The sequence below is a fragment of the Bos indicus x Bos taurus genome, chromosome 28 (genome assembly GCF_003369695.1).
Source record: "Bos indicus x Bos taurus breed Angus x Brahman F1 hybrid chromosome 28, Bos_hybrid_MaternalHap_v2.0, whole genome shotgun sequence".
Taxonomy (NCBI): Eukaryota; Metazoa; Chordata; class Mammalia; order Artiodactyla; family Bovidae; genus Bos; species Bos indicus x Bos taurus.
In genome coordinates, this window is record NC_040103.1 from 25662790 (window position 1) to 25675958 (window position 13169).

The following is a 13169-nucleotide window of genomic DNA, read 5'->3' on the forward strand; positions in this document are numbered from 1 at the left end:
CAGGGATCGAACCAGGGCCCACAGTAGTGAAAGTGTTGAGTCCTAACCGCTTTCACCACCAGGGAATTCCCTCCAGGTGATTCATCTATGCACCCAGGTTGAACACCGCAGATCTAACTAACAGAAACACTGGGTCAGTCTCCCCTCCCGGTGGTGCTTTTCAGAATGTGTTCTGCATGCATGACAGGCCCCCCACTGTCAGTATTCCAAGATGCTGCCCTAGTGTGGGTTTTCTTTCTTCACTTTCTCTTTCTCTTTGGGACCTTAAACAAGTTCTATAAACCCCATAACCCTCATTGATTAAGGGTAGATAATGATATTTGCCCTTCTAACCTCACCAGCCTGTTATCAGGAGAAATGAGGCAATAAATGAGAAACTACTCTGTAAACTGTCAACATAATCCAAGCATTGCTGTTACAAGCGTGCTGCCAGATGCTGGGGTACAGCCTTGTTCCTCGGCAGAGAACTTCTGGAGTAAAGTTCCTAGTGCCCATGGGGCTGACGCGAATGGTTTCATTCTGACTTGGCTGCAGCCCTCACTTTCTTACCAGCAGGGGTGTTTTGTGGCTTGGTAGCCCAGCAGTCTGATCCTCTACCCCGCCCCCCCCCACAACTTGAACAGAGAAACCCAGCAGATGTCCAGGAGGAGGGGGCATCTAGAGGGGAGACCTGTGGAAGTAGGTTTCCTATGGTCCAGATCTTTGCTGCTCTTCCTCAGAGTCTGTAAAGTGATTAGCAAAGGGACTTCACTGGGGTCCAAGAGATCCGTGATAGCAACAAAAAAGGAAGCAGAATAATAAAGAAGTACAAGGGGTGATAAATGGCATGACATAAATGGGCAATTCTGAGCCTAGTATGGGACACAGCAGTGCAGCATGGGCCCCGGCCTCAGGAAGCTGTCTGATTGGGGCAGATAAGGCCACCCTCCCCCAGAAGACAGCCGGCAATATCAGGCTGACTGTCATGACTCAGTGTTACTTATCTGTGGACCAGGCTTACAGTAAGGTGGTGGGAAAGGATGAACAGGACACTGGCTGGGCATCAAGACTGGGTTTGAGTCCCAGCTCCAAACTCTACCAACCTGACGCTGGGCAAGATGGTCCACCTACTGCTCCTCACGTTCTTACTCTGTAAGGAAGAGCCTTGGTCTAGATCTAGATGGACTCTGACCACAGTCCGAGTTTGCCCTGTGGAAGTGCTGAGGCCTGGGAAACTGCAGTGAGTAGCCATGGTCAGGGAAGGCTTTATGGGGAGGGTGGGAGAGCTGGGTTTCCGGTGAGAGGGACACTGGTCAGGTGGAGGTGAGTGGAGAAGGCTGAGCAAGCAAGGAAATAGTGCAGGGACTCAAACAGGATGGACCTGGTGTGGGTCAAGGACAGGGGGAAGCGGCCTCCTTGGGGTGGAGAAAAGATAAGTGGGGAAGAGTGGAGTCAGATTACATAAGGCCTCAGACACAAGGCAGAGATGTTTGAATTGGCTCCATCAGGAAGGAGGGGGCCATCAAGGGATTTAGGGCACGGTTATGATGTGATTAGGCTGCTTTTTAGCAGGAATAATGTGGCTCAGACCTCAGAATGACTTGGATGGCGGGAAGCCAGGAGCCAGGAAGGGCAGCTAGAAGACTTGTAATATTTCTGGCATGGGCTGATGAGGACTGAGGGTTGGGAAAAAGCAGTGGGGCAGGCCTAGAGATATTTCTCAGGAAACCTTGATAGGCCTTGGGACCTGGCTGCATTCTGGGGATGGGGAGGAGTGAGTCCTCTTAAGAAGCAGATTCTCTCTCAAAGGCAGCGAAGAGAAAGTACTGGCAGCCTCCCTGCCTGCAAACAGAACATCTCAGGGTAGCCTGGCCAGTGGAAGGGTTAGTTTTCCCCTGGCTCTGGCTCAGGCTCAGATAAACATCTCAGTTGTAATGGGGGCTCAGTGATGATGCTGGCCGGGCCTGGGTAAAAGGGTATGTGTACTCCTGATCACTGCCCTGGACTCATTCCATCTTTGAGTGCCAGGCCCTGGGCTGAGTGTGAGACAGAGCAATTAACAAAGTACAATTCTTGGTCCTTGTGAGTCTGGCAGAATTACATTAGCAAGACTTGAATGGCACTTGAGAACAACCAAATTGTTCTCATCCTCCCAATTTTGCTTTATGGAATTGCAGGTGGTGTAAATGTTTGATGGCTGCCAAGAGACCTCTCTGTTCCTGGCTTATAAGGATACTATCCAGGGGGTGAGGCTTTCCTGATGGCTCAGCAGGTAAAGAATCTGCCTGCAATGCAGGAGATACAGGAGATGCAGGTTTGATCCCTGGGTCAGGAAGATCCCCTGGAGGAGGAAATGGCAATCTACTCCAGTATTCTTGCCTGGAGAATACCATGTACAGAGGATTACAGTCCAAAGAGTTGCAAAGAGTCAAAAAGGACTGAGCAACTGAGCACACATCTAGGAGGCAGAGCCAGGTTTTGTGAGGCTGGTAGCTTAAACAATTTGGGGGAGCGTCTTTGGAAAATAATTCAAAATTGCAAAATAAAGTTGATGGGTCCTCTCAGGGCCTAGACTCAGGGAAATGTGAGCATGAAGTCTCAAAGTGTAAACCTCATCAGCTTCCAAGTCAATCTTATAATACCCACCATTTATTATTTGCATATTATAAGCAAGTGTTTTATTTGACTATTTCACAGCAACCAAGGGAGGTAGGTGCCATTAGTATCTCCATGTTATAAGATGAGAAAGCAGGCTCAGAGAAGTGACTTTGGATGCCTCAGCCATAAAGCAAGGTGAGGGGCGGTGAGGGCTATGCTCTGGACTGACAGCTCTGGGCTCCAGGGCCACAACTGAGATCTTCTTCAATTGATGATGGCAAAAATCATGCTCCTGAGGTTCCTGAGAAATGTTCTGGTCCTAAACCATCCCCTCCTGACTCCACTGTACCTTTCTTAGGCCTGGCCAGGGGCTCCCAGGATCCAGGGCTTGCGTAGAGGTTATGGGGCTGGACAGTGGCCATCTCTCCTGCCTTGGTTCCAGTCCCATGGCCTGTTTAGGCAGAGAGGCTACCTACCACTGGGAGGACATAAAACCCAGGGGTGAGCACGGGTTTGAAAACACACTGACTCAAAGTCTAATCCTAGATCTACAGCTTTCTGGTTGTACAGTAAGACACATGGCCTCAGTGAGCCCCCACTTACTTGCTTACCTGCTGAATCAGTAACCACTTCTTTGTATTTTGAGTTCAGCTCACGTCCTCTCGTAAGGCAGTAAAGCGCCTGGTGGTGTCTGGCACACAGAAGCAATTAATCTAAGAATCCTATGGCTGCCATCAGTCCTAGTAGCAGCATAAACACCTCTGATGCCGCAACTCCCTTCCCTATTTTAGAATTGAATGGTTTTCCGGGGATTCCTCCCAACCTAGCTAACTTCCTTCAGGAAGTGAAAAAGGCGGCATCTAAGAGGGGCGCCCAAACTGTCCTCCACACTCCACCGAGTCTGGGTGCTCAGGAGCCCAGGGGTTGGGGCTAGCGCCTGCAGCTCAAGTCCCGCCCAACGGCGTGCGGCGTGCGCCCTTGGGGAAGACGGCTGAAAGAACCTGTGACTCAGGGACGGACGCTGTGGGGCGTCGCTCTTGGTTTAGCAATACAAATCCGCCAGCTGGAGGATCAGGCCTAGGGGCGCTGCAGCACGGGCGGGCCAGGGTGGAGTGGGGTGATGCCCGGTCGGTGAGGACCCAGGTGGGGCTCTGCGCTTGGCCCCTTGGGCCCGCGAAGGCTGGCAGGCGTGGGGCCCCGGTGCGAGGACCGCCAAGCCTCCCAAGCCTCCAAGTCTCTCGCATTCGCCGCCACAGGCCCCGCTCGCTTTTCAAGCCCACTTCTTCGAGTCCCCTTAGGGCGTCTCCCGTTCCTTGGAACTAACAGGGGCTAACCCTAATTTCCGAGGAAGGGGACTGCGTCCCCGTCCCTCTCCCCCCTCCCCCTAAGGCTGCCCAGTTCCCCAGCCAGCCGGGCCGGGCGGTGCCGCCTCCCCGCCTGCGCCCCGCCCAAGCAGGGCGCCGCCACGCGTGGCGGTGCGCGCGCGACAAAACCTCCCGCCCCTGCGCCGGCTCCCTACGTGGGGGACGTGCCGGGAGATGCCTGGCCGTGGGGGATTTCGCAGCGTCGCCCGCCCTCTTTCAGACGCTGGGAGGAGCGGCCACCGCGCCCCCCAGGTCCTGGCCCGCCCGCCGCCGCCCGGCACAGCCGAGGCGCGCGGCAGCCAATGGGCGCCGAGGAGGTGGGCCGGCTGGCGACTGTCACCCTCGCGCGGACGGGAGCGCGCAGACGGGGAGCGCGAGAGCCGGCGCCGCGCTCCGGGTGGTGGGGGAGGAGCCGCCGGAGGAGGAGGAGGAGGAGGAGGAGCCGCGGAGCAGCCGCCAGAGGACCACTGTTAGCCCGGGCTGCGGAGGACAGACGCCGGCCGCCCGCCTGTCGCCCCGAGCCCTCAACCGCCAGCATGATCGCCGCGCAGCTCCTAGCTTATTACTTCACCGAACTGAAGGATGACCAAGTCAAAAAGGTGAGCCGGGGCCGCTGCCGCCGCCCGGCGCTCTGCCCGCAGCCTTGCATTCCGGCATCCGCTCGCCGCCGCAGCCGCCTCCATCCTCCCGCGCCCAGCCTCCCTCAGGCCAGCATTGGTTGGATTGGCGGGCGGTGGGGAAGTCTTCGCCCTTCGATTCTTCCTGGGGCCGTCTGTGTATGTGTTGGGGAAAGACCCTCGAGACTGGGCTGCCTGCTGCAGTGTCCTTGAAACGGGCTGTGGAAGTCAAATGGGCCCCCGGGCCATGCGGGGAGGTGGCCATGTGGGGACTGGTGGGCTGGTCCGTAGGGCCTGTTTGGTACGGTCCTAGCGCTGTGGGCGGAGTGATCACAGAGATGCTGGGGAGGTGAGTGCGCGGCAGGCGGGGGTGCTGGCTGGAGGCCAGGCATCCCATATTTGGGGTTCCTGGTGGAGGGCGTCAGGGGTCCGGGAAAACTGGCACCCCAGCTCTCCCAGCTATTGCGGCTGCTCCCTTAATCTGAGGACCGAGCGACCCGCATGGCTTCCTGAAACAGGGAGGGGCGCGGAGGCCACCGGAAACTTTGCTCATAGGCCTCAGGTCTGGAGCGGTACGTCTGAATGGAATTTTTTTTTTTTTTAATCATCCCTTTATGTGACCGCTCTCTTATGCTGTAATTTCCAGCCAGCCCAAGGGAGCTCAAATAAGAGACTGCTCTTTTGAGTCGGATGGAGGTCTTGACTTGCATGCTTATGGCATGTGTGTTCTTGAACAAGGACACATCTCCCTCCCTTGACTTCAAACATAAAAAACTGTCAGCTGGCAGGTGTGAAAGGTGTATCTCTCCCTTCTACCAGCTTTGGCACCAAGTATTTAAGAAACAGCCTAAACTGTAGGGAAAGACGCCCATTTTATCATTGCCAAGCCTGGCATATGCTCCTGACCCACACCCAAAGTGAGTGACATTATTGCTGGGATAAGGTGGGCTGGAGAGCAAAGTCAACGTGACTTTGGAGTTCCAACAAGGGACCGCTACCTACAGGTGAGAGGCAGGAGCCGCAGACCTGCAGCCACCGGGAGTTCAGTGCTCTTCATAATCACCCAGGACAGCCCCCGCCTCTGGCACAAGAGGAAACAGGCCTGCTGAGGGTAGTGAGATCACCTCACCAAGGTCACCCGAGGAGTTAGGGGGAAAGCCAGGGTGTGACCCGAGTTTTTGCCTCCCTCCACTGGGAACTTGACCAAGGCTCCTCCTTGAAGTCAGCTGAGGGGGAGGCGCTGAGACAGGATGCTGCTTGGATCTTGGATCCTGTGCTCGGTGGGGACCAGAGTTGGGTAGTTAGGAGACAGGCCTGGGAACCAGCCAGAGTCCTTCATGGCTACAAGTGGCAGTGTCTGGAGTTGTCAAACCATGGGACTCCACTCCTGAGGAACACCCTGGAGCCTCCTGCCCACTGAGCTCTGGGAGCTGTGCATGCCAACGTGTGCATTTCACAGTTGTCTGCAGTGGTGTTGCGTATCACTAATGCTCTTCCCATTTCACAGTGGGGAGTTGAAGACATAGATGGGTTCACCGTCCTCTCCTTGCACGTGGTGCCCTCTGTAGCTCAAGACGGCCGATCACCAAGGTGGGGATCCAGATAACCTTGTAAGCCTCCAGCATCCACACCCACTATCATCTGTGGCTGCCAGGGGCCAAGTTGAGTTGAGGTTTGGACTGCCCTTGGTGGGACCCATTTTATCATGTGGGCAGTTTCTAGTGTGGCCAGAGCCCTCCACTCCTCGTGGTAGCCTGACTCACAGTCTATCCACCAGGCTCCTGTACACATCTGACTGTGTGATTTCTGAATCACTTGATCCTCAAATCCCTCCTCCTCTGAGACTGGCTTTCTGAAATTCCTTCTCTGCCTTCCTCTGACCTCAGAACCTTGCTGGAGGAGGGTCTTGAGGCCAAAGCTTCCACCAAATAATATTATTGGTCAAGGAGAGTCTTAAAAACAAGCTGGCATTCTTGCATCTCATGGAGGAGTTCTCAGGCTGCTTTCTATGGGGAGAGGATGTGGATTCCTGCCAGAGGGTCACCTTGGCCTTCATGATGGGCTGTGTGGCTCTTCCATTGTGTGTGTGATCCTCAGGAAGCTTCCTGGGCCCCCTGAACACATAGTGGGCACTTGTTCTGATAGCCTAGTCAGTTTTCCCAGCCCCTACTTGTGCAGATCCTGAGAGACTGCATCTGTTCTCCTGGGACTCTGGATTATTAGAGACCACTTACCGTAGGGATCCAAGGTAAGTCCTCCACCTGCAGGACTCCAAGCCCTGTTCTTCCTGCGGAACTGGGCCCTACTTGCAACCCGATGAGGAGCCAGTGAAGACAAGCCATGATGATTCAGCCCTCCAGCCCTGGGTGGCCTCTGGAGTACTGAAGACAGCTCTGGCACCCCCAACTAATCTTCATCCATCTCCTTGCCCTCTATCCTCGGGGTGGAAAAGGGGAAGATGGGGATGGTGCCAGCGAAGGTTTATGGGATTGCTTGGGATACAAAAGTGATCATGAAAGGGTATCTTTTCTCTCCCCATTGCTTATGGGACATCAGTAATTCAACCTCATAAATACATCCTGTGTTGAAATGCGCCAAGCATCTAGCTTCCCAGCATGGATCGCTGTTTTCCAGACTGCGTATGCATAGTGTTAGATGATGGGGTGCAGTGAAAAGGGTGTCCTGGCATTAGACTGAAGTACAAAAGTATAAAACATAGATATCCCTTTTACTCTTCTATTGCTTTTGGGAGGAAAAGGATGCTCGTGTGCATTCCATTCATCAGAATTCTAGCCACCTGTTAATTTTGCAGCTACAGCCTGTGTCTTTTGACCTCCAAGCAGCTTTTAACATGCCTCTCCTCTCACCTGCTTCCTCCACTTGGGTTAGCCATTAAGAGCCTGAAGAATGGTGAAGGATGTCATAGAGCTGCATTCCTTCAGGAAAGGAAGATTGGCCCCGCAAGGTTAGAACTTGGCTTCTAAAGAAAGGCTAGACTTCCTTTCCTCCAGAGTTGTCATAATGGTGAACAAATGCCAGTGGATTTTCCCTGGGAGGGATCCCCACGATCTGACAGAATCCCCACAAGCAGGTGAGCAACAACTGTGATTTGTCCAAAGTCCTCCAGTGCTTGTTTTGTGAAGACAGAGGAGAGTATGCTTAGCAGTTACAGGGCTACCGAGTTCTAGTTCCCTGGGGCCCATGTGTCCCAGTGGCAAAAGCAAGCGTTTAAAAAATGCTTGTTTCCTTATTGATTGGGGGTGGGGTGGGGGGAATGAGAGAGAAATGATAGAAAACCGTCACAGGCACCTTTTGATCTGGTGTTATGCAAATATTCAGAAAGAGCCTCACTCCCTGGGGAATCTTCATTACACAGCCCCTGTCCCCTCTACCCTTTGGAAGTTCCTTGGAGTTCTCCACCCAGAAAATCCCCAACACTTCCTTTGGCTTCACAGTTTGGGATTGTCTTGAGGGAATAAACTGGGAGTGCTGGTGGGTATGAGGGACTTTGACATCTGGCCATGCCGTGCAGTCCTCCCACACTCCTCCTGTTTTCTGGAGAAAGCATGGGCAGCTTTCTCCTAGAAGGACTGTGCTCCTGCAGTCAGGGGTTCCTGCCTGGTAGAATTAGCCACTGGAGTCAGCTCTGAACATTTCTGAGGAGGCCCTGGGGGAGATGCTGGAGAGGCCAACATACACCTCTGCGCCCAGGAAGTAGTCCTGGCTAGACCGCCGACACCTGCTTAATTGATTTGAGGACATTTAGAATCAAATCCGATCATGGGAGTGCAGTCATTTCTTCAGAAAATGTTTGAGTCCTTTATTTGGTGCAGAGTATATACTAGGCTGGAGTGCTGACTATAAACCTGGACAAAATAGTCCCTGTTTTCTCATGGAGTATAAATAATTATCTGCTGTCTTATGATAAGTGCAAAGCATAGAATGCTATGAGAGCTCTTGGGGCCATGGTCAGATCTTTAGGTGGGAAGTCACTAGCCTAGGAGTTGCTTAAAGTCAGGCTCTAGGGAATTCCCTGGCAGTCCTGTGATTAGTACTCCATACTTTGACTGCCAAGGGCCCTGGTTTGATCCCTGGTCAGGGAACTAAGATTACACGTGGGCTGTGGGGGCCTGGGGGGGAAGCTAGACTCCAAATGTACAAATGGGAACGTTATACTTAGAAACTTTGTAAGGGTGAGTCAAATGGATAGTTACCAAAATGTAGTTTTGCCTTTTTTTAAATGGTTCTCTTTTTAAAACACCTTCCGGGTGCCATGTGCATGGGTGGTAAGTCGCCTTCAGTTGTGACTCTGTGACGCTGTGAACCATAGGCCTCCAGGCTCCTCTGTCTGGGATTCTCCAGTCAAGAGTACTAGAGTGTGTTGCCATGCCCTCCTCCAGGAGATCTTCCCAACCCAGGGATCAAACCTGTCTCTTAACGTCTCCTGCATTGACTGGCAGGTTCTTTACCACTAGCACCACCTGGGAAGTCCTATCAGATACCAGTTGGGTGTGTAGGTATATATGTCTGTCTATATCCAACAATACACACAGACGTACTGACACCCACATGGGTATGTGTGTGCTTTCATCTGATCTTTCAGAAACCTCAGTGAGGTTGTCACGGCAGGAAGTGTTATCCGTCCCCCTCACTGCTCCTTCCCTGCACATTCTGCTGCCTCGTGTGTATGGACAGAAGGCAGAGATTTTATTCCCCTTTTAGAAACAGGGACTGGCTGGAGGCCCAGAGGAGATAAGTAACTTTCTCAAGGTCTTAGAAAACCTGGAATGGGATCCAGAGGGCTATTGTTTTTAGTGATTTAACTTGGAATCTGTATTTTAATTCTCTCCCCCCACCAAATCAGTACATAAGAGTTAATTTTTTATTGTGAAATATTCAAGGTGCACAAAAAATATTGAAGCTAATATAACAAACACTTGTGTATCCACTGCATAGCTTGAAAAGTAACAGACACAATTGCAATTTTATTACAGACACAACTGAATCCGTTTCTATGCCTGTCTTCAGTCCCATTCATTTCTCCTCCCAGAGGTGACCTCTGTCCTGAATTTAGTGTTTATCATTTCCTGCATGTTTAATATTTTTTTATTACATATGTATCTATTAAGCAGTGTGTACTGTTACTTTATATGGCTTGAACCTTTTGTAAATGGTGTTATTCTGGTCTGTATCCTTCTGCAACTGGCTTTCTTTAAAAGCTCAATATTGTATATTTAAGACTCTTCCATGTTGATCCATGTACCTGTGTTTCATCAATTTCAACTGCGGTATGCTCTCACATTGTGTGAACACACTCAACTAATTTATCAGTTCTTTTGGTGTGCTTTTGCATTTCTGATTTTTTAACTTGCAGTGCCATAGGGATCTTCTGTCCATAAAGAAGTTGCTCTAGGCTGTGATTCTAGGGCTGAAATTGCTTGGCGGAAGAGTGTGTATATCTTCCCATTGTTAACGTTTGCTAGATTGCTTTCGTGATCAGGCTTCCAGTTAGAAGTTTTGTACAGGTTCTGAACTTCGGTGGCCAGGGGGAGGAAGTGGGGAAGGGATAGCTAGGGACTTTGGGTTGGACATGTACACACTGCTATGTTTAAAATGGCTAAGCAACAAGGACCTACTATGTATAGCACAAGGAGCTCCGTTCAATGTTATTGGCAGCCTGGATGGGAGGGGAGTTTGTGGGAGAACATGTATATGTATAGCTGAGCACCTGAAACCATCACAACATTGTGAATTGGCTATCCCCCTATAAAAATAAAAAGGTAAAAAAAGTAGAAAAAACAAAAGTTCTGTACAGGTTCCTGTGGTTCCACAGCCAACCCTTGGTGCAGTAAAACCTTTAACATTTTTCATAGACAATTTTTAAACAGACTGTTTCTTCCCAGACATTTCCACGCACATGACAGCATTTGAGCTTGGTTTAAAAATAGCCATTTCCTAGTTTGCCTTACGAAGGGAGCCCTTGCTGCCAGAGTATTACTGACTGCGGCCGAAAACTCATTGTGAGCAGTGCCCGCCTCCTTGGCTGTTTTCTCAGTGCATGCGGAGGGGATTGGGGTGGGGGGTACAGAGACAAGCTTGTGAGGGCTCTCTGTGTCCCCTTGTGCTCTAGTGTGAATCGTCTAAACTTTCCTGGGAGTTGAAACACACAAGTGTGCTTTTGCCCGTGCGTCCTCTCTCTTCCTGGGTGGATCTGGGTGGGCAGGGCTGGCTTATCAGCCCCGTAAACATTTCTGTTAGAGAACGCTCAAAGCCGGCAGCCTCTCTCAGACTATCTTCCCTAAAAGGAGAGGGTGGCTGTGTCCCCCGCAGCAGGGAAACTGAAATGTGAAGTCTGCAGCCCAGCCCTTTGCAAATAGAAGCAGATCTTGTGAGCCCTGTGAGAGGCAGAAAATGTCGGATCATGTTCATCCAATTCCACGCTTAGTTACCGGCTTGCAGGCGCTGAGGCGTTGAGGGGACCTTGGAGGGAAGGTTGCACTGAATGCCTTCTAGGGGCCTGTCTTTCCTAAAATGGTTCTTATTTAACCGTCAGTAGTAACAATACTAACCGAAGCCAACATGTGATGCCTGTCCTGTTTACTGCACTGAAGGCATTGCATCCCCCCAGCTTCCCTGTTAGTGGGGATCTCTTATGATCACTGCTTTTGGATGAGAACCCTGAGGCTCAGGTATAAACAGAAGAGTCAGCATGCAGACCCATCAAGTCTGCTGGCAGAGCCCCTGCTTTTTTCTACATTGAGATATAATTCACATACTACAAAACTTAACATTGTAAAGAGTGCAAGTCTGTGGTGTCTAATACATTCACGAGCTTGTGTAACTGTTACCACCATCTCATTGCAGAACATTTTCCTCAACCCCAGGAGAAACTCTGTACCCGTTAAGCAGTCACTCCCCATTGCTCCCTACACCTTGGTATCTACTAATCTATTTCTTTTTTAAATGAATTTACTTCTTCTGAACATTTCATATGAACAGAATTGTATAATAATGTGACCTTTGTGTGTGGTTTCTTTCGCTTAGCATCTTTTCATGGTTCATTCATATGTACGTACTCCTAAGTACGTGTACTCCAGTTCTTTTTATTGCTGAATAGTGCTCATTTGTGCTTATCTACCACGTTTTGTTTACACATTTGTTAGTTCAGGATGTTTCTGTTGTTTCCACTTTGAGGCTGTTATGATAATGCTGCTGTGAGCAGTTTTCCCTGTGTGGACATACTTACATTTCTCTTGGGTATGTGTGTACAAGTGGAATTGCTGGAAGAGATCCTTCTTCTGCTTTCCTCATTTCTGGAAGGAAATGAGGAAACTGAGGCCCCAAGTGGTGGAGGGACTTGCTGACCACATGGCTTGTGAGTGATAGAGACAGAAACACCGTCAGGTCCCCTAACTCAGAAACCCATGTTCTTTCTACCGTAATACATCCAGCTCTCGTTTTGCTGTTGAGGGAAACAGATTCAAAGGAGGAAAGAGCTGGGGACAAGGCAGAGCTGGGCGCAGAATCCTCAAAATCCCCGATTCCCATCTCCCCTTCCTCCCCAGCACCAGCACCCTGGTTTGTGCCTGCCCATCCCCACCCTCTGCCCTCTACCTCTCCACGCCCCACCCCTCCACCTCCACCCCTCCACGCCCAGGCTGCTCAGTGTTGGCCAACTCCTTCCACCTGTGAAGGAAATGGACCCAATAAAGTCTTTTACAGTGAATGTCGGGGATTTTCTCTGGTTTTCAAATTTCTTTCTGTCCCATTTCTCCATTTGTCCCCCTCCCTCCATCCTGTTTGCATTTAAAAGAGGACTTTTGGGGAGGCCAGTGCTCACCGTGCAAGACCTCCCTATGCTCCCTGTAATGCATTATCAGTCTAGCTTTCTCTCCCAACGTCTGCCTGGCCCTTCTGTAAGCAGCTGTTTTCCTTGATTGATTGATGCATGGGGTTCGCCTGCAGCCTTGTTACTCAATCTGACCTCATTTCTCTGATGTCCCCCAGTGCCTTCCAGGACCCTGCCTGGGTGGGTGTGATGAATCAAGTAGGAGACTCCAGGCCAACATTGTAACAGAGACACTGGCTCACATTTGTAAAGTTCTGTTTCATTTTCAAAATACTTTTACATGCTTGATTTAGTGGAGTCCTTCTGGCAAGCTTAAATGTAGGTATTTCTTCCTACCTCTTATATGCGGGGCAGGGAAGCCTCAGGAAGTGGAATTGACATGATCTTTGTTGGCCAGAGAACAGAAGAGCTGGGATGGGGCACAGGTCTACCTGACACCAGTGGGTGGCTGTCACTGTGCATACAGATCCATGACTTTGGTCCAGGGCCTTAGGCTTCCACAGCAGTGCATGGCAGTGGCCTCCTAGCAGAAATTGTCACTCAGGGCTCCCATGATGGGGATGTGACTGGAGTGTTAGAGCCCTGCTGTCCAGAACAAGAGCCTCTAGCCACGTGTGGCTGCTGCTCCTGCTAAGTTGCATTAGTCGTGTCTGACTCTGTGCGACCCCATAGACGGCAGCCCACCAGGCTCCTCTGCCCATGGGATTTTCCAGGCAAGAGTACTGGAGTGGGTTGCCATTGCCTTCTCCACATGTGTGGCTA

General features: G+C 51.1%; 1 protein-coding gene across 2 annotated transcripts in view; it reads left to right on the plus strand.

Annotated features, from left to right (window-relative positions):
* The first annotated feature begins 1055 nt into the window (after window positions 1–1055).
* HK1 (hexokinase 1) overlaps window positions 1056–13169 on the plus strand; it is a 73892-nt gene continuing 61778 nt past the window's right edge. The window contains exon 1 of one of the 2 annotated variants that reach the window (XM_027530891.1): window positions 1056–1219. In XM_027530891.1, the coding sequence (XP_027386692.1) occupies window positions 1160–1219 (60 nt within the window). In that variant the 5' untranslated portion in view covers window positions 1056–1159. Of the gene's footprint in view, window positions 1220–4306; window positions 4541–13169 lie in introns of those variants that run through there. The other variant, XM_027530890.1, reaches the window with a different exon arrangement.